The 25869-nt window shown below is 41.9% G+C and overlaps 1 protein-coding gene across 1 annotated transcript; it reads left to right on the forward strand.

The window, feature by feature from the left end:
* The first annotated feature begins 8004 nt into the window (after nucleotides 1-8004).
* On the forward strand, nucleotides 8005-25485 carry PLEK2 (pleckstrin 2). The gene is made up of 9 exons (XM_072629551.1): nucleotides 8005-8297; nucleotides 14496-14660; nucleotides 16419-16600; nucleotides 17880-17971; nucleotides 18390-18577; nucleotides 18812-18913; nucleotides 19924-20007; nucleotides 23893-23971; nucleotides 24894-25485. The coding sequence occupies exons 1-9, from the start codon at nucleotides 8250-8252 to the stop codon at nucleotides 25019-25021; spliced, it is 1068 nt and encodes a 355-aa protein (XP_072485652.1). The 5' UTR covers nucleotides 8005-8249; the 3' UTR covers nucleotides 25022-25485.
* Nucleotides 25486-25869: the final 384 nt, after the last annotated feature.

The raw sequence follows: 25869 nt of genomic DNA on the forward strand, positions 1-25869 counted from the left end.
TTTGAAAGCATATAATTGGTGAAATTGCAAGTAAAATAAAACTCTGGGGGCTACGGTAAGATTTTAAATAGCGTTCCAAAAGTCCTGGAACAATTTTAAGTTTTTATAGTTTAAGTTGAACTAAGATTTTTGGGACACCTTCTAAAAGGATTTTGAGATTCAAACCCAAGAGATACGAAATATGGATTTCTTGAGTTTTAATCAAAAAGATAAACCTTTTCACTGACCACTAATGGCATTCTAGATTAAAGTCTTGGAAGGAACTGATAAGTCAACAGGAGAGGAAGCTAAGAAGTCAAAAGAAAAGAGAAACTTTGAGAGGAAGCTATAGGATGAGAGAAATAAACAAGAGAGGAAGGCTGGGCATGGGAAGAGTCACAAGAAGTCAATGACAAAAGACACCAAAGATTTCCAGCCTACTTTTCCAGCTGTTTTGTTGAGAACTTGCTGATTGGACGAGAGCTGCCTTGCTCATTGCTAATTGGAGAAGGTCTGAAAACTCATTGGTTCAGAGCATAATCCTGTTGTTGTAAGAACTAAGGAGGCTATTACTCTATAGTGCTACCTATAGCAGAGAGAGGGGATATTTCTCTGGCATCTGTTTCCTGCTGCTGTCCTGTCTGATTGGAGAGGGTGATACAAAAGGCAACAGGCAAGCTTTGCGTATATTTTGCTGGGAGCCGTGAGACTTGGAGCTTCATTGGGCAAAGCTGAATCCCCTCTTTGCAGATTGGTGAAGCTTGGCATTCTCAAACTTAATGGAACAACTCTTCACTGAGTGTAACACTCAGAGGCCTGCTAAGGGTGGCTGGACATGAAAAAAGCTTGTCGCTGCTTCATTTAGGACCAGATGAGAAACACAGAGCAGAGAAACAGCTTCATGTGATGTGAATTATGTTTGAAGGTACCAAAGACATCAAAGTCTGTAGCCCAAAGTTGTGAGTTGCCCTGGACACATGGGTTTTTCCAACCATATGTCTGTCTCCTGCTAGGTTTCTGTAAGGGTTTGCCCACTCTTCTACATGGATGTATATTTGTGGACGAGTGTGACTTAGGTTAATGGGTGGACAGTGATGTTTTATTACTCCAGCTTTTGTTTTCTACTGTGTAAATGTTTTCATTATTGCTGTTTATGCCTTATTTAGTAAATCTTTTATGTTTAAGGGTAAATGGTATCTTGATGACTGATTTCGCATAAATGGGAAGCACAATGATGGAAATTCAGGCATTACAATGGTGAGTGGTAGAAGTGAATCCCCCCCACCCCCAGGATTATCTCTATGGCTCTGAGTACTGAGTATTAGTGGAATAGTTTTATTTCTCTCTGGGGATCCCACACTTGTCAATATGAGTGCAGGTTGGTTGAGAGTCATTTCAAAGATGGAAAGTCAAGGTCTGTTACATATACACATACACACATACATGCATGTGCATCATGTGTGTATGTATGTACATATGTGTGTGTTCTGTCAACCTGAAAGTTTAGTTAAAAGAGGCAAACAGACTAAATTCATATTATTTATTCCCTTAAAGCTAGCAGATACATGATCATGGAGCCAGAAGGAAACTTCTGACTGCCTGATACAAGATGACCAGGCTTAAATTTGTTTTAGGACAATCCAAAGATGTCTGTGTTCCTCAGATTTATGGTCTCTATATGTATTTACCATGAGAAAGGAATTTTCTTAATTGAATAAGTTGTAAATACAATAAAATAAGAGAGTTGACAAAGTTTCCTTAGAAATTTTGTCCCAGGATATCTATGTTTTCTTTACCATTAACATACCATTAACATAACATGGTATATGTCCACAAAATATTAAGTTATGGAAAAAGTCCCATTATTCAAGGTAGTGTCTTGGGTTAAAGGGTCTCATAAAGAATGCTAAGTCAGCCTCATCTGGCCTTGTTGACATAGGAAGAGGTATTCTCTGAGTTTACTTCAGAGAACAAAGAGGCTGTTAGATGTAGGCTCTTCTGATTGATTAATTCAGGTTCTGGTCCTTATTAAAGTCCAAAAATGATATTAAGTGATTATTAGTACACACACAAACATACATATATACATATGTACACACGTGTATATATACATATCAGGGCAGTTAAGTGGTGGAGTGAATAGAGCACTGGGCTTAGAAACAGTACTCATCTTCATGAGTTCAAACCTGGCCTCAGATGCTTACCAGTTGTGTGAGGCTGGGCAAGTCACTTATCCCTATTATGCTCAGTTTCCTCCTCTGTAAAATGAAGAAATGATGCCCCACAAAAGCAAGACAGATACTTCTTTCATAACCTGGCCCTCACCACTCCTCCCCACCACCCCACACTACAGACATAGACAAACAGAAATCTTGGTTTTTTGTTGTCTGTCTGCTTCCTTTGTTTTTTCCCTACCTGTGAGCTGGAGAAGGAAATGGCAAACCACTCTAGTATCTTTGCCAAGAAAACCCCAAATGGGTCATAAAGAGTTGGACACAACTGAACAACAACATCCATCAACTGACAAACATTTTTTAAGCTCCTACCATGTGCCAGGCAGTGTGCCAGGGACACAAAAGAGGCAAAAGACAGTATCTGCCTTTAAGAAGCTTGCAATATAATTGAGGAGAAAATATGCGAACAAATGTATGCAAAGCAAGCTATATATAGCATAAATGGAAAATACTTTAAAGAGGGAGAGTACTGGAAAAAAGGAATGGTTTCTATATAAGGTGGGATTTTAGTTGGGACTTAAAAGAAGCTAAGGGGTTAGAATTCAGAGCAGAGGAGTAAAGAGAGCACTTACCGACCAGAATAATACTGAGCAAGTCACTTGATCCCAACTGCCTCCAAAAAAAGAGAAGAGTGGATGTGTGTGTGGGAGGGGATAGGTTAGGGAGGGCTTTGAATGGCAAACACAGTGTTTTGTATTTGTTCCTGGAGGCAACAGGGAACAAATGGAATTTATTGAGTGTGCAGGTTGGGGGAAGGGGTGACATGATCAGATCTGCATTTTAAGAGAATCACTTTAGTGGCTGAATGGAGGATGGATTGCAGTGGAGAGATACTTGAGGCAGGCAGACTCACCAGCAGATTATTGCAGTAATCAAGGCTATCTATCTATCTACCTATCTGTCTACCTTCCTTCCTTCCTTCCTTCCTTCCTTCCTTCCTTCCTTCCTTCCTTCCTTCCTTCCTTTCTTTCTATCCAGCCATCTGTCTGTCTATCTATCTCTAAAACTCCTCCACCATTTAACTCCATGCTGGCAAGGAATAGATATGTAATCCCCCAATCTCCATCTGGTACCAAGAAGGGAGAGACAGCTGTAGGAATGGATGGCTGCCTGGTGAAAGCAAGACAGACACTTCTCCTTTCATAACCTGGCCATCACCACTCCTCCCCACCAGCTCACACTACAGACATAGACAAACAGAAATCTTGGTTTTTTAGTTGTCTGTCTGCTTCCTTTGTTTTTTCCTTCCCTGTGGTTAGTTGCTCTTAGCTCATGTTGGAACAGATCCCTCCTGGAAGGTATTTTCAGCCACAGAACCATAAATGAAGAAGGAGAAGGAGAGGTGACTCATGTTTCATGTGTAGTGAATCAAAATCAACTGGACCTCTTTGAGAAAGAACAAACAACAATCTTGATTACCAGCATTCATTAAACACCTACCAAACACTGTGATAGATGCTGAGGATATAAAGATGAAAGAAGTCTCTGCCCTCCAAACCTTACATTTATGGGAAAAATAAGATGTGCACATAAATAAAAAATAAAATGTTTAAGAAGTAAGTCAACAACAGTTTTGGAGGTGGACTAAAATGCTAGGGGCAGGAGGCTGGGGTTGCTGAGGCAAGAATCAGGAAAGATCTCATTTTCGTTGGTTCAACAGGCATTGGGAGGTGTATCAGCAAGGACCCTGCTGTACACAAGAGGGCCTGCTGTCCAGGTTCTTAGATCTGCTTTTCTAAAAGGAAAGGCAACTTTTGAGGGGTCAACAATCTACTTGAATTAAGCACAGATATCATTCATTTAGTTCAGGGGGAAAAGTCAGCACCCTGAACTTCAGAGAAAATACAAACAGAAATTACAAGCAGAAATTACAAACACAAAGACCAACAGACAGAGCTCCCAGCTGTCTGACCATAGATAACACATACATCATTCCCAGAGAGAGAAGCATCAACATCTGGGTTTTCAAAGTTGGGGGGTTTCTTAAGATGGTTGCCCAGAGTCTCATCTGGCACAGGAACCTTCTTCCAGCACAAGCACCTTATTCCAAAAAATAAGCCCCAAAGCAAAATCTCAACTCAGAGTACATATACTCTTTTCAGGGTTGGAGGGCATGACCCTAGTGACCCAATGCCTCATTAGAAACTAACAAAAGGTGTCTGAGGCCTATTAATGGATGGGGAAGATCTTTAATTCTTCCACCCACCCATCATTAACTTTACATTGACCTTACAGGAGGGCACTGGAGCATTTCGATCAGGGGGAATGATGTGATCTGATATAAATTAGTGAAGCTTGTCAGGAGACACAGCAAGCAAGTATTTATTAAGTGCATACTATGTGCCAGGTGCCATTCTAAGCACAGGGAATATAAGCACAAGCAAAAAGAAAGATAGTTCCTGCTCACAAGGAGCTTACATTCTAATGGGGAAAATAACGCATAAAATGGAGCTGAAAAATGTAGAGATGGGAGGAAAGATGGAGAAGTCATCAAGAGCAGTCGTGGGTAGAGTTAGAATTGGAGTGTGATTTTCCAGTATACTTCCTTAAATGGAGCTTCTGGGAAGGAATTAAGCAATTGGAGGACGAAGTCATGGAGAAGTGTTGCCAGCCTGTGAAGGCTGCTAGGGTGGAGGTGGAGTAGTCCAGAAAATCAAAGGGCTAGGCCAGGTTTGAAGTGAAGAATATCACTTTGGCAGCAGAATAGAGGCTAGATTGAAAAGGAGAGGTCAATTAGGAGGTTATTGGCAATAGTACAAATGATAAGGGCCTGAACCAGACCATAACTGTATGAGTGAAAACTACTTCATCCACTTTCCTAGGCAAAGAGCCTTCCCTGGCATGAAAAGAATGTTCCATGTGTGCCAGATTAAGATAAAGGAATTCTTTCTCTCCCCTTTGCAAGCAGATAGGGGCTGATAGAGACTGAACTGGTTCAAGAAATATCATTAAGACCAGCAAAATCTCCTTTCTGCTATCTTAGAGAGTCAAAAAAAATTGCTTTGAGTAGAGAACACAGCCTAAAGATTATTTTGCCCATTCCCATCCTTTGTATGCTACTGAAACTTTCTCTGTCCTAGTTTCCTGAGATAAGAAATAAGATTAATAGGACTTGTTTGAGTCTCAGGTGAATAGGTGCTCTACCTAATTGTGTGCTGGAGCCACTTTGAACCAGTGAAAGGGAACCTATTGTTAAATTTCCAGTGCAAGTATTTATACCTTAGAAAATGGCAAACACCAGTGCCCACGGCTTGACTTACTGTTTTGCTGACTTCCAAATTTAAGAAAGTGATAGAGAAATTGTTGACAACAAAAATTAAAATTAAAAATATGTTGTCAGATATTGAGATATGGGGGGGGTTTTAACAGAAAAAATGCTTACAAAATTTTCCAAGTGCTTTAGGATATATATTCATTTCCAAATTGTAAAAGTCAAGAATTTTGTAACGCATCTTGAGAAAATAGGAAACGATCTAGGATAAAATCAGAATTCATGATTCTAGGACTGGTTTCTTCCTCTAACTTTCTTGGGGAAGAAGAGGGCATCTGTAAGGAAGACCTTGTTAGTGAAGTTTTATATTATGAAAACTATCAGCATAATTGACCATATCAATGAGAGTTTAGCCCTGGGACTATACATGGGGGACCCATTTGAATGTCTGAGGTGACTGCTTCTAGGTATTTATGATGATAGGGAATGGAGGAGCCTAGCTCTCCTCTTCAGAGCATATGCAGGTGTCTCTGACTATTTCTGGTCTGTTTTCTACATGGTGACAAAAAGGCTTTTCATTTGGCAATTGAGTAGGAATTGAGTGTTCAAAAGTTAGCAGGCCTCAGTTTCTCTTTTTTTCTTTTTCTTCCTTCTTCTTCTTCTCTCCCCCTCTCACTCCTTCTCTTTCTTCTCCCTCTTCTTCTTGCCTTAATCATTTCTGTTCTTTCCTACTCATGTGAAAAAACATTGGAAACACAATGTACTAAGCTACAACCTTATGGACTTTGAAAAGTCAGGAGTACTGGGCCCCTGCTAAACATCCACCAGTCATCTCTTTTGCATGCTTCCAGAGCTGAGCTCTCATTGCAATACTTTCTGAAGCAGCTTGACATAGTAGATAAAGTGTTGGACTTAGTCAGAAAGATGTGTGTTTGAATGAAGAGAAAAGATAAGTCACCCCTCTGATCCTCAGTTACCTCATCTATAAAATGGGGATAACCTCAGAGGGTTGTTCTGACGATCAAACAAGATAATGTTAGCAAAGCACTTTGTAAACCTCAAAGAGCTATATAAATTCAAGTCAGTATTGATAGAATATCCTAGTGATTTCAGGTCCTTATGATGAGGTTCAGCCTCTAGGAACTTCCTTGAGCTCCCCTGGAATTTCCTCACTGAACCTGGCTTTTCATACCCAAATTGAGCTCTCCTGTATCTCGTCACAGACTCTGACCTTTCATACTCAAATTGATCTCTTCCTGTATCTCCTCACAGAATCTGGCCTTTCATACACAGATCTGTGATCATTGTCTGTTATCCCTCGATTGCCCTACCTGCTTCCCACTTAGGCGCCCCCAAGTCTGATATTTGTTGACTCTCCTCAAGACCCCTCCTAAACCCACCCTGGACTACCAAACCCCCCACCCCCAGATCCCTCCTATACTCTTTTCTGTATTTAAGTTCCATCCTGCCTCCATGAAGGCGCTCAGATCCAATCCAGCTCAGACTCTGTCTGGCTGGGATTGTGTCTGGCCCGCTTGTGAATACAAGTGTTACAAAAGCTTAGGCTCCTTAAGAGGCAACCCAATTAGGCGAATCCTTAATAAACTTTGTTTTCTTTGGCTTTAAGAAGGCTTGAGTCGAATTCATTCGAGCACGACCCGGACCGTCGGTATTTTGGGGTTCCCCTCACCTTTAGCCTCATCAGTTCCTCTGACACATACTGACTGTATGATCCTGGACAAATTACCTTACGTCAGTGCCCCAAAGTACCAACGTAATCACAGGTCCTGTCCTGACCCATTCCATAAATTAAATAGAAATTCCTTGAGAGCAGAAACTCTTCCATTTTGTTTTGTGCTTACCAAATGCTTGTCGGTTGATAATTGCTATTTACTTGTTATGTTTGGGGCTTCTGGTATTTCACTCTGAGTCTGTTTCTCCACCTGTAACATGAGGGGGTTGAAATCTGACTTCTAGTTCTAAATCCTTGGAAAGTAATGAATTCAAAGCGCAGTCATCAGGCATTGTCAAAATCTGACAATCTTTGCTCATTCCCAGCTGGTAGTCAAATAAGTATTATTTGGGTATTTGTAAAATAAGCAAAATTTGAAGCCGGGGGTTCTGACTCCAAGTCCAGTGTTCTACTAACCCATAGACCCCAGCTAGGTTCCTTTCACTCCTGTACTCAGGAAGATAGATCTTTTGTAACAAAATGAAAAAGAAAGGTGGGGTGGGAAACAGTTCAGACAATGCAGTCTGACAATATAGGCAACATTTTATTCCCATAGTTCCCATCTATTCTGCAGCACTTTGAAGAGGAAAGGGGTTGTATCTCAAAATTCAACTAATTTAAGCTTTGAGAATCGTAGAAAGAAAACTGAACGAATTCCAGATCTGGCAAGCTGCTTCCTCTTATCCCCTACCCTGCATCTCAGTCTCCCTAGAATGACTTAAACAACTTAAGTAACTGAAGGAATGTGTAGGTGATACCAAAGTCCAAGAGGCCCTGCCCAAAGCGCTAGCCAGGAAGGCGGATTTTCAGAGGCAATCCCAAGCAGGTGTTCTCTGGAAGCCACCCCACGTAAATCACCCTACAGATACAGAGCCTAATTCACAAAAGGGGAAAGGCAGGAAGGAGGACCTGTAACACCAGAGGAAAAGGAGGAGACAAAGGTAGAAGGATCTTAGGCAGGCACAGAAGGCGGAGGGAGAGCTGGAGGAGGGAGAAGAAGGAAGTCTGGCTGAGGTATTTGAGCCTAGAGGGTGGAGTCCTTTTAACTGCTGGCTTCTCTTAACTGCTAGCAGTAGCTAGTCTTTCACCGAGGATGGAGCCAGAAGGTGGAGTGCTAAAGGAAGGCTTCCTTGTGAAAAGGGTGAGTGAATGTCCACCTGCAGGCTAATTCTCCCTGGCTTGTGGCTTGTTTTTTTTTCTTCCAGGGAGTACTTTTCCCTAGAGGAACAGAAATTGCTGTGTAAGTAGAAGGCCAGACTCGGTTCCCTGCCTCCCCTGCCCGGGCCCTGAGATCTCTTTTCATATCTTTTTACAGAATGTGGGGCTGTGCTCCAGCCCTGGAGGTCCACCCTCTCATCCCCGCCCCCGATCCTCTAAGTCTCCCAGTGCCCCTCTCTTTGCTCCAGACCTGTATCTTCCTATCTTGATTAGAAGACAGATGTGCCATGTGACAAAAGTATTCTTAATGAATTCAAAGAAGCAACCCAACTGGGCCTTTCCCAGAAGTGCTTTGGGAGGGACAAGGTGTGGTCTGTAAAAAATAGCATTAAGAGGGCATTTCCAGTTGTGGCCTGAGGGGAGGGTGGGGATGAGTTAGGAACAACCCAGCTAGTCCAGAAGGCAGAGGACTGTTCGTTGCAAGCTACAAATCCAGAAGAGAGAGAGAGATAATAGCACTGTTAAGAGTGCTGTCCGCAACAGTGAAATTTTACGTTAATGTTGCTAATAACTGACGTTTATAAAAAGGCTTTAAGGTTTGCAAAGAACTTTACATATGTTGTGGAAACTGAGGCCAGACTTGCCTTTGGACAGGCAGCTAGCATGGAAGTCAGTTTGTCCTGATGTCACCAGGCAACCTTTCACTGTTACAATTCCAGCCTATAGTTAATTTAATGATTAATTAATTCATTAACGATTAATAATAATAATCACTAGTATTTATATAGCACTTTAAGGTTTATAAAATATATTCATTTTTTTCATTTGATTCTGACTACGGCCCTGGGAGGTAAGTGCTATTTTATCCACATTTGACAGTGCAGCAGATTGAATGATCTGGGGTCAAGACCTGAGTTCAAATCTGCCCTCAGACACTTACTAGCTGTGTGACCCTGGGCAAGTCACTATTTGCCTCAGTTTCCTCATCTGTAAAATGAACTGGAGAAGGCAATGGCGAACCATTCCAGTATCTTTGCCAAGAAAACCCCAAATGGGGTCAGGAAGAGTCAGAAATAACTGAAAACAAAAAGCTAGTGATCACTTCACCTCTGTCTAATTCGGTTTCTTCCTCTGTAAAATGGGAATAATAAAAACATCTACCTCCAGGATTGTTGTCAGGATAGAATGAGATATTTGTAAAGTGATTTGCAAGCCTTAAATGTGATATAAATGTTAGCTTTTATTATTATTAGAAGGGCAAACTGAGGCAAAGAGGTTGTGACTTGCCCAGGGTCACAAACTAGTAAATATCTGAGACAGAATTAATTTGAACTAGGGATCGGTTACTAGGTATTATTGTGTAAAACAAATATATCAATGGTATGTAATGTTTATTTATGTGGGAAGGTAGCGTTACTATTTGCTTAAGTGGGAGGAATTGAAGGAGGGCCAGATGAGGCTCATGCTAGCACCAAGATTCAGACAGAAATGTGGCTACTTTTGATTGACTGAATTGGAATGATAAAGTCTGTTTCTTTAGAATTCACCAAAGCTTGACAGAAACTCAGGAAAACAGCTAATGGTTAACGTTTCTGGTTTTCCTGTGGCTTGTAGAGAAAATCTGAGGGTTTTGTGGTGGACCAGGGGCAGGCCAGGGGCAGTATTTTTAGTCAGGATTAGGGGACTCTGGAAGAGGTTCTAGTAGGGGAATGAAATTAATAGGGAAGACATACTCAGTACGGGTAGCCAGTTGGCACAGTGGATAGATTGCTGGAACTGGAGTTAGGAAGACTCATCTTCCTGAGTTCAAATTTGACCTTAGAAACCTCCTAGCTGTATGACCCTGGGCAAGTCACTTCACCCTATCCATTTCCTCATCTGTAAAATGAGCTGGAGAAGGAAATGACAAACTACTCTAGTATCTCTGCTAAGAAAACCTCTGGGGTCGTTGAGAGTTGGACACAACCAAAATGACTGAACTACAACAAAAAGTTCTTTCACTTCAAGCTACTTTAAATGGACATTTCTTAGAGAAAAGTTAATGATTATGCCACTTGAAAGCTCAAGAAGCTGCAGTGACTTCCATGTTGCTTTAAGATAAAATATAAATCTTTCTGCTTGAATTCTAAAACCCTTCATAATGTGACTCTAACCTTAGTGACCATACTGTCCTTCATACACTCCAAACTGTCTCACTCGCATTACTCCCCCATGACATTATATTGGCCTTGGTCAAGCTTTGATCAGGCCCTAGAGTCTCTAGTTTCCATCAAAACTCAACCTCAGTGCCATCTTCTACAAGGAATCTCTTCCCATCTCAAACCCCATTCTAGTTAATTAGGACCCTTCCCCACCTCAGAAATTCCTTTGTATCTTTTGTAGCAATTTTTCTTTGTACGAGTTTCCCCTCCACTAATACGTAAGCTTTTTAAGGACAGGGACTTCATTTTTTGTCTTTGTCCATCCCCAAATCTAGCACAGTGACCAGCGTATAGTAGGCATTGTGTATGTACTCATTAAATGAATCCTTTAGGAAATGTTCTAGGAGCTAGTTTGAAGTCAAGGTGGTCCTGAACTCCAAACCCTTGAAATGAGTTTGCAGCTCTTATCTATAGCTCTTCTGATGGGAACTTGGGGGGGGGGGGGAGAAAGGAGGGGTGGTGGTCTTGGGTAACCTCATGCCTCTGCTTGAGACTGCTGGAAGGCAGTAAAGTGAAACTCCCTGGGAAGGATGACCTGGGTTAGGTGCCACTGGGCAGCAAGCAACTCCCAGGCCTTGGAATCCCATGCACACAGGAAAGGGGATTCAGTTTGCTTTCTATATCCACTCACTGCCCCCAACCCCAGCCTCAGCCCCACTCTTTCCGCTCAAGCTGGGAAGAGCATCCCGCTGATGGCCTTTGGGAAAGTCAAGAGAAAGCTCATTGCGATTCTGGGGTTGGCATCTTCAAGAAGGGCATTCTGAAGGGTTTGCTCCCTAACTTGGGAGTTGCTGTAGCCAACGTACAGCCACTTGTGCCAGAGGTGAAGAGGAAAGAATGAAAACAGGCTGAGGCATGAGGAGTCAGCCCAGAACAGACTAGTAATCACTGCTCTAGGCTATAAAGCTGGGGCCTCCTCACAGTGGTTTTTGCAAGGACTGAGTAGGTAGGGGTGGGTGGTAGATAAGATTTGAAAACAAAAACATGTATGTTACTCTGGAGAGAGAATTCAGAAGCCCTAATTTCTGGTCCTGGCTGAGTTCTATAACCCTGGGCAAACCACCTCTGGGTGCACACCTTTGGGCCTTAGTTTTCTCTGCAAAATGAAGGGGTTGGACTGGTCCCTCTGGCACTAAAAATTCCATGATTCCTAAGAGGTGGCTCCTTGCTCTCAGCCCAGCAACTGCCTATGAAGTGGCCGGCCATGTGACTATTCTATCTCCTTCTGTGCAAATCCTGTCTCCTTTGCTTTCACTTCAATTCTCCACCTGTTCTCCAGCCTCCTCCTCTTTGCCACCCACATTGATCTTGAGTGGCTCTCTTTTCTGTCCTCTCCTCTCTCTTTTAAGTACCCCTTTGCATGTTGTGCTTAGTTAGCACAGTGCCTGACACATGGTAATCATAAGCCTTTAATAAATTTCTCTCTCTCTCTCTCTCTCTTTCTCTCCCTCCCTCCCCCTCCCTCTGCTCATTCCCGCTCCCCCCCCCGCCCCCCCCCATTGTGTATCTATAGCCCTTTTTACTACTAAGATTTCATGTCCACTGGTTGGAGAGGACATGGGTCCTGGCCCATCCATTTTAGCCCCAAGGCTAGCCCTATTCAACCCTAAGGTCTTTTACATCTAAGACACCTAAAGCCCTTCCTAAGGACCCCTGAGGTAAGGGAAGACAAGGGAGGGTACTTCGTGGGGGTTGGAGACAGAAGAATCCCAGAAGTCCTCAGTCCTTGGCCAAGGATATAGACGATCCCAGAAATTAGGGAGCTGACTTGTAAACCAGTCCAAACCCATGAGCGCTTATTAAAAACTTACTAAGTATATTGAATTGTGACAGATCCTGGGGATAAAAATAACGAATGAATGAATGAATGAATGAATGAATGAATGAATGAATTAAAAAAATGTTTAAGCTCTTCAAAAGTGATAGCCGTAGACTTCAGGGAACTTTCATTCTAATAAAAGAAAACCTGTGACCCAATAAGCATGGACACACACACACACACACACACACACACACACACACACACACACACAATCGGAGAAAGCATAGAGCACGGATAATTAGTAGTGTCAGGAATGTCTCCTGTAGAAGGTGGAAATTCTGAATGAAACCAGGAATTTTAAGAGGGGCAGGTGAGAAAGGAGGGCATTCTAGGTATGGAGAACAGCCTATTTGAAGGCACAGAAAGGAGATAGAATGCCAGGGACAGAAAATGGGAAGTAAAAAAACAAACGAAGCTTTCTTTGCCCCTTAATGTACGTGTATATTTAAAGAAAATTAAACTGTACATAGTTAAAAGAAATGATTCCATCTAAGAGGGAAAAAAGTAACGCTGAAACTTGATTTGGCTAGGTAATATTCTGATGTGGACTGCTAACCAGTCCAATCATCATGCAGTGCTATAATTATTATGCATTTCATTATGTTTTAGATAAACTTTGTGGGAAGTTTTATTTGATAACAACGTTAACCTCTGTGCCTATATTCTTGGTCTTCAAAATTTGTTATATAAAATGATTTTCTGCTCATACCTAAAATAACATTGGCAGGGACCATATCTCCTATTTCTTTTGTATCCTCAATAACATTTAAGAGAGTGCTTAAGCTCAAAGTTTTTGCTTCATCGGTAAATGAATGCTTATTGAATGAATGGGTGGAAGAATGAGTTTGTCAGTGCCCATGGGGGCTTTGACTCCAACAGGAACAAGCATTCACCAAGCTGGAATCTAAGCAAAAGGTTATGCTCAGCTCTGGGAAACAAGCCCAGACCTTGATTTGTTCTATAACTTGTGGTTTGGCTGGGAACCAAACTCATTCTTTTTTGGCTTCTGAAAGGACACTCCCTCCTTACATTGACCTAATTAAGGCCAAGAATTCCCCCTTTACCACCAGTTTTCTTGTTTGAATACTTTATGTTGAATGATTTGGATACAAGATGGCTATCATGACCTCTCAGCATGTTGGTCCTACTCACAAGAAGAAGGAAGACTGGTCAGAGCTTAGGATTTATACATTTTGCTAGGTTTGTCTTTTTAAGAAGCCCAGAATTGAAAAAAAAAAGTTCTAGATCTTTGTTTGAGGAGGTTCAGAGCCCTGATAACTAGTGGTATCAGGAATGTCTTCCTTTAGAATGAGTGGAGCTTTGAATGAAAGTAAGGATTTCCCTCCCAGCCTGATATCTTCATTTTTCCTTGCCTCATTAAAGGGGTCACCCCCTGGCTACTTCTTAAACAGGCTTATTCAATGAATGGGCGTTACCTCACCCTAAGTGAGTTCCTGAATAGACCTTGGCCTAAAGGGGCCAATGTCTCCCACTGCATCCTGGGTCACCTCCAGTCATCCTGATGACTGTCTGGTCACTGGATTCAGATGGCTCTGGAGGAGAAGTGAGGCTGGTGACCTGCACAGTCCTCCCTCACTCAAAACAAAGTCAAGTGCAAGTCATGTCATCATTTCTCTGATGACATGGTCTTCTTCAGCCACAAAGGACGAACACAACAAGGATTCTAAGAAGGAGGAGGGAAGGAGAGAGGCAATTCCAGGCATGGATGATGGTCTGTTCAAAGGCACAGAGAGAGGAGGTAGCCAAAAACCTCAAGACCAAGGATCTGGTATCAAGGTTGAAATCAGCATTTCAACTGGAAGGGACCTTGGAAGTTATTTAGTTCCAAACTTTTCTACTTGACAGATGAGGAAATTGAGACCCAAGCCAACTGAATTCCTGTCACATGGACAACAGAAAGAGTGATCCAGAAAATTGATGTATTCAGTTCTCTCTAGTTGGAAGAGGAGTTAAGTGCTACAACACAGGCCTTTTTATTTAGGGAGGGGCAGGGGAACATGCCTATGCCAGTTACTACTTGGCCATGGGGCACACTTGCCTGAACTCAGCTTGGCTGATATCTTGAGCGAGGAGGATGGGTGCCTTTCCAAGCTGGTGCACTGCATGGTGTTTGACATGGAATTTTCATTTGCCACAGGGCCACATTGTCCACAACTGGAAGGTGAGATGGTTTGTATTGAGACAGAACACGCTGCTGTATTATAAGCTCGAGGGAGGCAGGAGAGAGGCCTCTCCTAAGGGCAAGATCCTCCTGGATGGCTGTACCATCACGTGCCCTTGTCTGGAGTATGAAAACAGACCGGTATGTGAAAAAAGTTATTACTTTTTTTATTTAAAAAAAGAAAAGAGAAACAGTGGGATGAAAGTCCCTTCTTTTAGATCTTTCTCTTCTCTACTCATACCCAGACTCCTACCACCATCACCCACTTTGGTTTGCTCTTATGATGGTTACCCTGTGTTGATATGACCTCTCTAGGATGTTTTTACCACTTTATGATCATTTTTAGTAGTTATAATGATGACAGTAATTCACATTTTATGATACTTTGTTTCAATAATACTTTCTTAACAAAAATCTTTTGAGGTAGGTAGCATAATTGCTATTAGTGCCATTTTACAGATGAGGAAACTCAGGTACTCATGATAATGGCAGAGTTAAAATCCAAGATTTTGGATTGCAAGTTGAGCCTTCTAACCACTCTGCCACATTATCTTTTACCACTTTGGCAATTGACTCTTGATTGTGCTAAGATTTGACCCTATTAAAATTAGAGACAAGTCTACCCCATCCTTATAAAGCAACTAAATCAAAGAGTCAATTGACATTTATTCATTATGTAGTAGAATATGCTAGGTATTAGGGCTACAAAATAGAAGACATTCTCTCTCCCTTTATAGAAAGAAGGAAAAAAGCGTAAGTCCCTACTTAATAAATGTCAATAATAAATTAAATCATGCTTAATAAATAAAAAGCTAGTGTGCCTAAGCCTCACAATAACCCTGGGAGGGAAGTGTTGTTATTTCCCCCCTTTTACAATTGAGGAAAATGAGGCAGAAAGAGGTTAGGTTAAGTGACTTGCCCAGAGTCACGCATAGCTAGTAAGTGTCTGAGGCTGGATTTGAACTCAGGTCTTCCTGACTCCTGGCTAAGCCCTCTATCTACTATGCCTAACTATAAAACTGCCTTTTATAGTTATAGGCTATAAAAAGTTAAGATGAAGCCAAAATATTAAAACAGGCAAATGGAATCTTGGGATGGAATTGGAGGTGGGGGGTTGGGAGTGGGGTCTGTCCTAGAGAGTAAGAGTTGAGAGACTGACAAATGACAGAATATGGAACAAGAAAAGAAGGTTGAGAATTGACCTTGGGACTATGGTCTCCTTGAGGGGGTCTCTGAATACAGCAGAAGGATGCTGAGAACTTTGCTCTTCTGCATCCTACCTGGACACATCCTCTAAATGTGGTTGGATGGTCTTACCTAGAAGGTTTTTGTTGTTAGCACCCCAGGTGGAGGAGAAGAATAGGGATGAAGTCCTCATTTCACAGAAGGAGCCAGAGAAGTCATCTAGTCTGACCTCCTCATTTTTCTGATGAAAGAATACAAGTTCAGTGACTTATCAAAGTTAATATGGGACAGAGTTCTCTTGCCATTTTACTGTATTTTCTCCACAGCTTCCCTAAACATTGCATTTTCTAGAATTCTTAGTAAATGACTTAAGATAAAGGAAATGATCGATTTCAAGAGATAACAAATGGAGGTCATTTCCAGCTTTAAATCTTGTGACTACAATGAAGTCATTCCTCTGCTTAAGCAAGCTCAGGAGACACGATGACAATTTAGGGGAAATGAGAATTTTAGACTTTTTAGAAAATTATTATCCTATTCAAGCTGAGATGCCAAGGGACTTTGATGTCTAGAATCCAATTTCATTAGTCTCTAAGACTTTTAGGATCCTTAAAATTCTTTGTTTCATCCTGGTTGGGTCCCAGAAGGTATCCACTGTTTTACATATTCTTGCCAAACTCCAATGTGATTGGTTGACTCTGTTTCTTGCCACAGCTCCTCATTAAGCTAAGGACCAGAACATCTACAGACTACTTCTTGGAGGCCTGTTCCAGAGAAGAGAGGGATGCGTGGGCCTTTGAGATAACAGGTGCAATTCATGCCGGACAACCAGGAAAAGTCCAGCAGCTTCATATCATGAAAAACTCCTTCCGGCTTCCCTCTCACATCAGCCTTCAGTGAGTGCGATTCTTTCTTTCCCTGTCCTGCCCTGCTTTTATCACTATCTTCAGAGCTTTTAAGGGCAAGTGATTAATTAATAATGTCACATCTTTGTGGTTCACTTATTTTGGTCATTTTTAACTCTTTGTGACTCCATTTGGGGTTTTCTTGGCAAAGATATTGGAGTGATTTCCTGGTTACTTCTCTAGCTCATTTTACAGATGAGGAAACTGATGCAAACACAGTGAAATGACTTGCCCAGGGTCACACAGTTAGTATCTGTGGCTGGATTTGAAATCCAGTCTTCCTAACTCCAGGCCCAATGCTCTATCCACTGTACTACCTAGTTGCCCAATAATACTATATACTTTTTTTCCTTTTATTTTTAATTTTTTTTATTATGAGGCATCATATTTATTTTTTTCCTCCTAATTTATTTGTTTTCAATTCCCAACAATCACTTGCATAAGTTTTAAATTTTCTCTCCCTCCCTCCCCAAGATGGAATGCAATCTTATATGGACTCTACACATATATTCCTATTAAACATGTTTTCACATTAGTCATGTTACATAGAAGAATTAAAACGAATAGGAGAAAGCCATGCTACATACTTGATCCATAGTTACTACTACTTTTCCAGGTATCAGTCTTCCCATTCCTGTTTGATGGTTTTTACTTCAACCTACAAATGTAGTCAACAGTCAATGCTTCAGTCAAGAAGCATTTATTAACTGCCTACCATGTTCTAGGTGCTGTGCTAAGTGCTGGTCATACGGAGACAAAAGGCGGTCCCCAAAGACATGCAAATAACTATGTATGAACAAGATAGCTGGGATTTGAAGGAAGCCAGGGCAGCCAGGATATGGAAATGAAGAGGGAGAGAATTCTGGGAAAAGGGGACAGACAGTAAAAATGTCTAGAACTGGGATATAGTATCTGGTATGAGGAAAAAGGAGGCCAGTGTCACTGGACTGCAAAGTCCATTGGGAGGAGTAAGGTGTAAGAAGACTGGAAAATTAGGAGGGGACCAGGTTATGAAGGGTTTTATATTTCATTTCAAATTGTGTTTTTCTCCACCCCCCTCCATTCCCCTCTGCTCCACTGTTAGGCTCAGAACTACTTCCTGGCCTTGCCAATCCGTCTTGATTTGTTTCTACTAATCCATATATTAGTAGCCTACCTACTAATCCAGTCCACCTTCAGCCAAGTCTCTTCCCTCATACACCATGGCTGGATTGGTACGTTTTGGTAAACATTGGACAAGACACTAATTCCTATCTCTTGCATTGCATAGTAATATAATTGAGAAGATGCAGGACAGTAGCTGTGGAATACGCCCATCACCCAACATGGAACAGGGAAGCACCTATAAAAAGACCTTCATAGGTATGCCCAAGGAGCTAGTCACTTGGAGGCTGGCAAAGGAGGGTGGATTGCACTCTGCATTGGAAAATACACAGAGAGATGGGAGTCTGGAATTTTGCTCAAGGGGTTATAGAGATAATGTGCCTGGGCCTGCTTGAGTTGAGCTCAGAGTCATGTCCTGGCCCACTTGGCTGAGATAGAATTTGTTAACAAACTATTGGGTAGTGGGGTGTGCCATCAATGTTCTTTATCATCACACTGGGTCACTCTGGCAGTCTTTCAGGCTGCTCTGGGCTTGTGCTGTCAGACAGTCTGTTTTCATTTGAGATGTGGCTGGCTGTTTTATAGGGCCGGATGCTGAGAGGGTTGCCAGTCTAGTTGTGAAGGAGGCAGTACCTTCTGCCCTAGTGAGATCTGACCTGTCCTCACCTTCCCCCAGGCTCTTCTCTGGTGGACTGGCTAATCTCCAGTCACTTTGCTGCTAGTCGGATTGAAGCGGTCACTCTGGCCTCCATGCTGATGGAGGAGAACTTCCTTAAGCCCATTGGAAACCGGAGCACTGAGGCCATTCGCTCTGGAGATTTAGCAGAGCAGTTTCTAGATGATTCTACAGCCCTGTACACTTTTGTAAGTGGTAGCAGGATCTCCATCTATGGTACCTTCCTTTCCACTGCCTGCTGCTGGAGACACAGACTTGCATAGAGGACATTAGAAAGAATTGTGCAGTGTGTGCTACACAGCTATGGGAAGTGGTAGAATTAGTCACATGAACAAATGCATTATGAGTTCTGATTTGTTTTTGACTCAAGGAATTTAATTTTCTTGGCAGCCCAACTGTTGCTTTTTCTTTATCTTCTGTAGAGTGAAAGCTGTAAGAAGAAGACAAATTCGAAAGAAGAATTCAACTTTAGCACCGCTGAACTGAGTGGCACCGTGATTAAACAAGGATATTTAGCCAAGCAGGTATAGCTACGTGGGCTTCTCAACCGGGCAGAAGGAGAATACCATGCCAGCTGGAATAGCCAGAGAGGGAGGGAACCGCAGAGAACAGAAGCAAGGAATTAAGAATCCTATGGTGCAGTTTGGATTACACAGACAAAAGCTCTAGCAACAGGAAGCAAGTTCAAAAATGTACTTGTATTTATTTGTTTATTTTGCGGGGAGAGGAGGTTTGGACATGGGATGTTATGCGTATATGGAAATTCTCTCCTCTACCCATTTGGATCAAGAACTCATCTGTGATTTAGTTTTATAGTTGTCTGGGCACTGCAGCCATATCACTAGCCTGTGCCAGAACCAGGATTTGAACCCATGTCTTATATATATATCTATATTGAAATCGATCAATTGATCTATCTACCTATCATCCATCCATCCATCCATCCCTCCCTCCCTCTCTCTCTCTTTCTCTATCTATCTGTCTCAATGTGAAGGGCAGCTAGGTGGTGCAGTGGATAGAGTCCTGGGTCTGGAGTTAGGAAGACTCATCTTCCTGAGTTCAAATCTGGCCTTAGACACTTCCTAGCTGTGTGACCCTGGGCAAGTCACTTCACCCTGTTTACCTCAGTTTTCTTATCTGTAAAATGAGCTACAGAAAGAAATGGCAAAACCACTAGTGTTTTTGCCAAGAAAACTCCAAATAAAGAATCAGAAATGACTGAACACAAAAAATATTAACATGAAGTTTTCTCAAAAAGAAAACTCTATTTGCCTAACTCACCTCCCTGTTTCTCCTCCTCCCCTTGAGTTGGTTTAGATTGGGACAACACACTCCATTTTCTGTGCTTACCTTTCTTGGCCCTACAGGTTCTGCCAAAGGTTCTCCTAAAGGTCCACTGATCAGAGGGTGACTTTAGGAAAGGTCCCAAAACAATGTCGCAGTATTTTAATTTGCAGGTTCTGCTTGAACCTGCTTAAAGATGCAGTTGATATGTGAAAGGATCTTAAGGTGCAATTGGTTTTCTCTGTTCCAGGGACACAAGAGGAAAAACTGGAAGGTGAGGCGTTTTGTTCTGAGGAGTGACCCAGCTTTCCTACACTATTATAACCCTTCTAAGGTGAGCAATAGCGCACTTCAGCACTAGCCCTGAGCGTGATACTTGCAAGCCCTACCTACCTCAAAGGGTTATTTTCAGGAAAATCCTCATGATGAAATGTGAGATGTGATAACCCAGACAACTCTTTCTTCCTAAATTGATGTATAATTGTTCTTTCTTTCTGTTTCGATGGACAATAGAGACACCAGTTTTGACCTTATTCATCTGATTATTGCAGCAGAACCCCCCTTGCGGAATTTTCTGTTCCTTGCTTTCACTTTCCTCCCCCTCCAAAGTATACCAGATATTTCTTAAAGATCAGTTTCATTATGGCTCTCTATAAATCTATCTTCAAGATAATCACGTGCTGGAATCCCCTGTGATGATATATTTCAGTCTTCTTATCTTTTTATTCAAGTCTTCCATAATCTAACCCCAATCCTAACTTTCCAGTCTTATCTTTCATTTTTCTTTTTCTTTTTTTCATTTTTTTTTTTTTATTTAGCTTTTAACATTCATTTTCACAAAATTTTGGGTTACAAATTTTCTCCCCTTTTCTCCCCTCCCCCCCCAAACGCCAAGCATTCTAATTGCCCCTATGACCAATCTGCTCTCTCTTCTATCATCCCTCTCTGCCCTTGTCTCTGTCTTCTCTTTTGTCCTGTAGGGCCAGATAGCTTTCTATACCCCTTTACCTGTATTTCTTATTTCCTAGTGGTAAGAACATTACAGTTGATCCTAACACTTTGAGTTCCAACTCCTTTAGCTCCCTCCCTCTCCACCCCTTCCCTTTGGAAGGCAAGCAATTCAATATAGGCCAAATCTGTGTAGTTTTGCAAATGACTTCCATAATAGTTGTGTTGTATAGGACTAACTATATTTCCCTCCATCCTATCCTGTCCCCCATTACTTCTATTCTCTTTTGATCCTATCCCTCCCCATGAGTGTTGACCTCAAATTGCACTCTCCTCCCCATGCCCTCCCTTCTATCATCCCCCCCCACTCTGCTTATCCCCTTATCCTCCACTTTCCTGTATTGTAAGATAGGTTTTCATACCAAAATGAGTAGGCATTTTATTCTTTCCCTCTTTATCCCTCCACTAATGAGTCTTTTGCTTGCCTCTTTTATGAGAGATAATTTGCCCCATTCAATTCTCCCTTTCTCCTCCCAATATCTTTCTCTCTCACTGCTTGATTTCATTTTTTTTTAAGATATGATCCCATCCTCTTTAATTCACTCTGTGCATTCTGTCTCTATGTGTGTGTGCGTGTGTGCGTGTGTGTGTGAAATCCCACCCAGTACCCAGATACTGAAATGTTTCAAGAGTTACAAATATTGTCTTTCCATGTAGGAATGTAAACAGTTCAACTTTAGTAAGTCCCTTATGACTTCTCTTTGCTGTTCACCTTTTCATGGTTCTCTTCATTCTTGTGTTTGGAAGTCAAATTTTCTTTTCAGCTCTGGTCTTTTCATCAAGAATGCTTGAAAATCCTCTATTTCATTGAAAGACCAATTTTTCCCCTGAAGTATTATACTCAGTTTTGCTGGGTAGGTGATTCTTGGTTTTAGTCCTAGTTCCTTTGACTTCTGGAATATCCTATTCCATGCCCTTCGATCCCTTAATGTAGAAGCTGCTAGATCTTGTGTTATCCTGATTGTATTTTCACAATACTTGAATTGTTTCTTTCTAGCTGCTTGCAATATTTTCTCTTTCACCTGGGAGTTCTGGAATTTGGCCACAATGTTCCTAGGAGTTTCTCTTTTTGGATCTCTTTCAGGAGGTGTTCTGTGGATTCCTTGAATATTTATTTTGCCCTCTGGTTCTAGAATCTCAGGGCAGTTTTCCTTGATAATTTCATGAAAGATGATGTCTAGGCTCTTCTTTTGATCATGGCTTTCAGGTAGTCCCATAATTTTTAAATTGTCTCTCCTGGATCTATTTTCAAGGTCAGTTGTTTTTCCAATGAGATATTTCACATTATCTTCCATTTTTCCATTCCTCTGGCTTTGTTCTGTGATTTCTTGCTTTCTCATAAAGTCCTTAGCCTCCATCTGTGCCATTCTAATTTTGAAAGAACTATTTTCTTCAGCGAGCTTTTGAATCTCCTTTTCCATTTGGCTAATTCTGCTTTTGAAAGCATTCTTCTCCTTATTGGCTTTTTGAACCTCTTTTGCCAATTGAGTTAGGCTAGTTTTCAAGGTGTTATTTTCTTCAACATTTTTTTGGGTCTCCTTTAGCAGGGAGCTGATTTGCTGTTCATGCTTTGACTTCATGTCTCTCATTTCTCTTCCCAGCTTTTCCTCCACCTCTCTAACTTGATTTTCAAAATTCTTTTTGAGCTCTTCCATGGCCTGAGCCCATTGAGTGGGCTGGGACACAGAAGCCTTGATTTCTGTGTCTTTGCCTGATGGTAAGCATTGCTCTTCCTCATCAGAAAGGAAGGGAGGAAATGCCTGTTCACCAAGAAAGTAACCTTCTATAGTCTTATTTCTTTTCCCTTTTCTGGGCATTTTCCCAGCCAGTGACTTGACCTCTGAATATTTTCCTCACACCCACCTCACCTCCTGATCCTCCCAGCCAGTGTTTGGGGTCTGAGATTCAAATGCTGCTTCCAGCCTCAGGGCTTTGGGCGGGGGCAGGGCTGCTATTCAGTGTGAGATTAAATTCAGATGCTCAGGTGAGGGCAGGGCTGCCTCTCAGGCTCAGTTCCCTCAGGGAGTTTATGCACAGACCTTCAACAATGGATCCAGGCTCCTGCCTGCTTGAAGAGCCCTGGTCTGCCGCTGCCCCTCAGCTTCTGTCTCCCGAGGGGGCCCGAGCCATGGGGGCACCCCACTCCCCCCTCGACCCGCCAAAGGGACTCTCTCACCGACCCCCGTCACCTGTGGGTGGAGGTACTTGTGCGGCCGCTGGAGATCCCGTCCCTGAAGCCCGCTTGGATCTGTTCCTCTCGGTGCCGCGGCCACGGCAGGGCTGTACTCAGCTCCCAGTCCCGGCGCCCAGTCCGCAGCACGAAGGACCTTTTATGAGAGGTTTGCAGGTCTCTCCGGAACAGAAATCTCCCTCGCTCCAAGGTTCTGTGGCCTCTGGGTGCAGAATTCGCCGTGAGTTACTTCTTTGTAGTTGTTCTATGGGTTGTGGGTTCGGAACTATGTGTATGTGCGTCTTTCTACTACGCCATCTTGGCTCCGCCCCCTATCTTTCATTTTTCTACATAAACTCTATGACTCAGCCATACAGATTCCATCTTTGCTCATGATTTTCACCCTACTTCTCTAGCTATCCAAATGCTACTTATCATTTAAGGTGCCACTAAACTAATGTCCCATCAGTCAAGCCTTTGGAGACTTAAAGCTCATAGTCATCTCTCTCATTCTAACTTGTATTTACCCTGATACGCTAATTTAACAACAAATGATACACTTCCTTGTGATATCCTTTGATTAATGTGCCAATTTCCATAATATTGTTAGAAATAGAAGGAAAATTGTTTTTGGATGGCCAGGGTGGGTCAGAAGTCATTATGACAGAAATTTAGCTTTAAGGAAAGAAAATTTTTGTGTAGGATGGTTCTTTTGCCAGAGAAAAGGGTCAGGCCAGAAGTAATTTATTCATGAAGATGTAGTTAATAGATATCCCGAGTCTGCAAGAATGAGTGAGGTCAACCTTACAGAACTGATACTGACTTGAAAAGTCCAAGCTTCCTTATCTGAGGAGTGACCCTGCAAATATTCCAGATACTTGTGCACAGGACCACATGACCATCACCTGTAGCTGTTACTTCTGTTGCCATTATTTTGTTACAGCTTCAAGCAACTCTTACTTCTGGAATTGAAGGGAACTCATTCCTTTTTGCATTAGTGCAATCATGATTTTCACTTAGATTTCTTTTCTGTGTCTATAGGAGGAGAACAGGCCAGTTGGTGGGTTTTCTCTCCGTGGCTCGCTGGTTTCAGCTTTGGAGGATAATGGAGTTCCCACTGGTAAGAGGCAGCTTCTGCCTACCACCCCAAGACAGCAGGGACCACAAGCATTCATCCAGTATCTCAGGAGCTCTAAAAAAAGGGATTGCATAGGTTTAATAAGTGAAAACAATAGTCCCTTTTTACCCTTTAATTCTTGGAGGTACAATAGGAAGGATCTTGTTTGCTGCCACTATTTCAGAACTGACAGGAAAAAAAACAGAGACGTCAGTATTTTTCTACATACTCAGGTTTTACTCTGCCTCTAGAAAATGGAATTTCTATGCCTCTGGAACAGGGATGAAGCACTTTTTTTTTTTGCCCCAGGTATCACTGCGGTAAAACTAGTTAATGTTTGTGCATTCCACTGGTCAAGACCAAAGCACGGTCAGGAAATAAAGAAAAATAATGAGATGGACTGACTTACTGAGCAGTGAGTCATTTTATTTGGCTCAGACCTGTTACATCATTGGTGATGGAACTTGCAGTATTTCAATTTTTCTTACCAACACAGATTTGCACTTATCTTTAATTACCCTCCTGAGAATTATCTAGAGGCACTTATTTTTAATTGCCACTGTGAATGACCCTTCAATTCACAGGCACGATTCAGCAAGCAATATGAATTGTGAGGACATTCTTCCATTTCCATTAACTTTATTTTTTGGCAAGCACCTGTTGGCCTTCAACCACCTCCCTTTCCATACCTCACCTAGTATTGTTTGGTATTGCTCTTATGTACATTAGGTATCATAGGTACAAGTGCATCTTCTTACCAGGCCAGGCTCCAATAGGCCAAGCCTATTATATTTTCTTTCTTACCTAGTGGGCTTATTAAAACTTTCCTTCTTACCCACTGGGCAAGAGCATGTTGTTACATGGAAGCTCAAAGCTGGGGTTTTAAAAGCAATCCATTGTTTCATCAATTGACTTTTCTCTCTAGGTGTTAAAGGCAATGTGCAAGGCAACCTCTTTAAAGTGATCACTAAGGATGACATCCACTACTACATCCAGGCCAGCAGCAAGGCAGAGAGAGTTGAGTGGATTGAAGCCATCAAGCGATTAACATGAACAAAGTCACCAGGCTCATACCTACCTCTGAAGACATCTGCAAGACCTCCTATATAAAAGGGAGGATATCAGGTCGTCAAGTCCTTGAACGTTTCAGTGACTTTCCATATACATTTGGTACCACTCAGACTGGAGCTGAGGGCTTCCTAAGAACATTCTAGTTATAAAGTATCCTTACTGCCAACCTCTTCCTTATAAACTAGGAACCTGTGTCTCATCAGTGGTCACTACTCCAGCATCTTCATTTTGGTGCCAGAACAGGAACTGCTTTTGTACGGAGGCTTAAGAATCACATTCTCCCATGGGCTCACACCAGTCTTCACAGATGCTGAAGGATAAAACAGGACAATTCTTTTTTCTTGATGACAAATGGGAATAGGAAACTATTTTTAGCTATTTGGATTCCTGAAATGTTTTATAAACACTTTAGACAGGTGCTTAATAAATACTTGTTGAATAAATGAGACAGCTCTCAAAGTGCTTCTAAACAAAAGCAGTGGTAGTTGAGTGGACAAGACCCCTGGGCTGGCACTCAGTCTGGCTCCAGCACTCAACTTGATGCCAATCACTCCTGAGCCTTACACTCACCTATAAATTAGGAATCCCTCATAGGGTCCTAGTTAAGATCAAGTTGAGACTGACTGTATATATTGAAAGAATTTTGACTCCCAGATCGAAAGTAACCTCACACCTAAATCTAGAAGCATGAATGAGAACAGTAGTGGTAACATACACTTCAAATTGAATACTATTTTAACTCTTCCCCTAAACGTTGGGTTATAGAAAACTCTGGTTTTGCACTTGGCTTAAAACAAGCCATAAGAAAAGTGGATGATCTTGAACTAATC

The sequence above is a fragment of the Notamacropus eugenii genome, chromosome 1, assembly GCF_028372415.1.
Source record: "Notamacropus eugenii isolate mMacEug1 chromosome 1, mMacEug1.pri_v2, whole genome shotgun sequence".
Taxonomy (NCBI): domain Eukaryota; kingdom Metazoa; phylum Chordata; class Mammalia; order Diprotodontia; family Macropodidae; genus Notamacropus; species Notamacropus eugenii.

Bases quoted from the DNA above. Each gene is read 5' to 3' on its own strand.
- PLEK2 (XM_072629551.1), top strand. From the start codon at position 8,250: ATGGAGCCAGAAGGTGGAGTGCTAAAGGAAGGCTTCCTTGTGAAAAGG. The intron at 14,661-16,418 runs GTATGTGAAAAA...TTCTTGCCACAG, and splicing joins TGGAGTATGAAAACAGACCG to CTCCTCATTAAGCTAAGGAC. The intron at 23,972-24,893 runs GTAAGAGGCAGC...TTTTCTCTCTAG, and splicing joins GGATAATGGAGTTCCCACTG to GTGTTAAAGGCAATGTGCAA.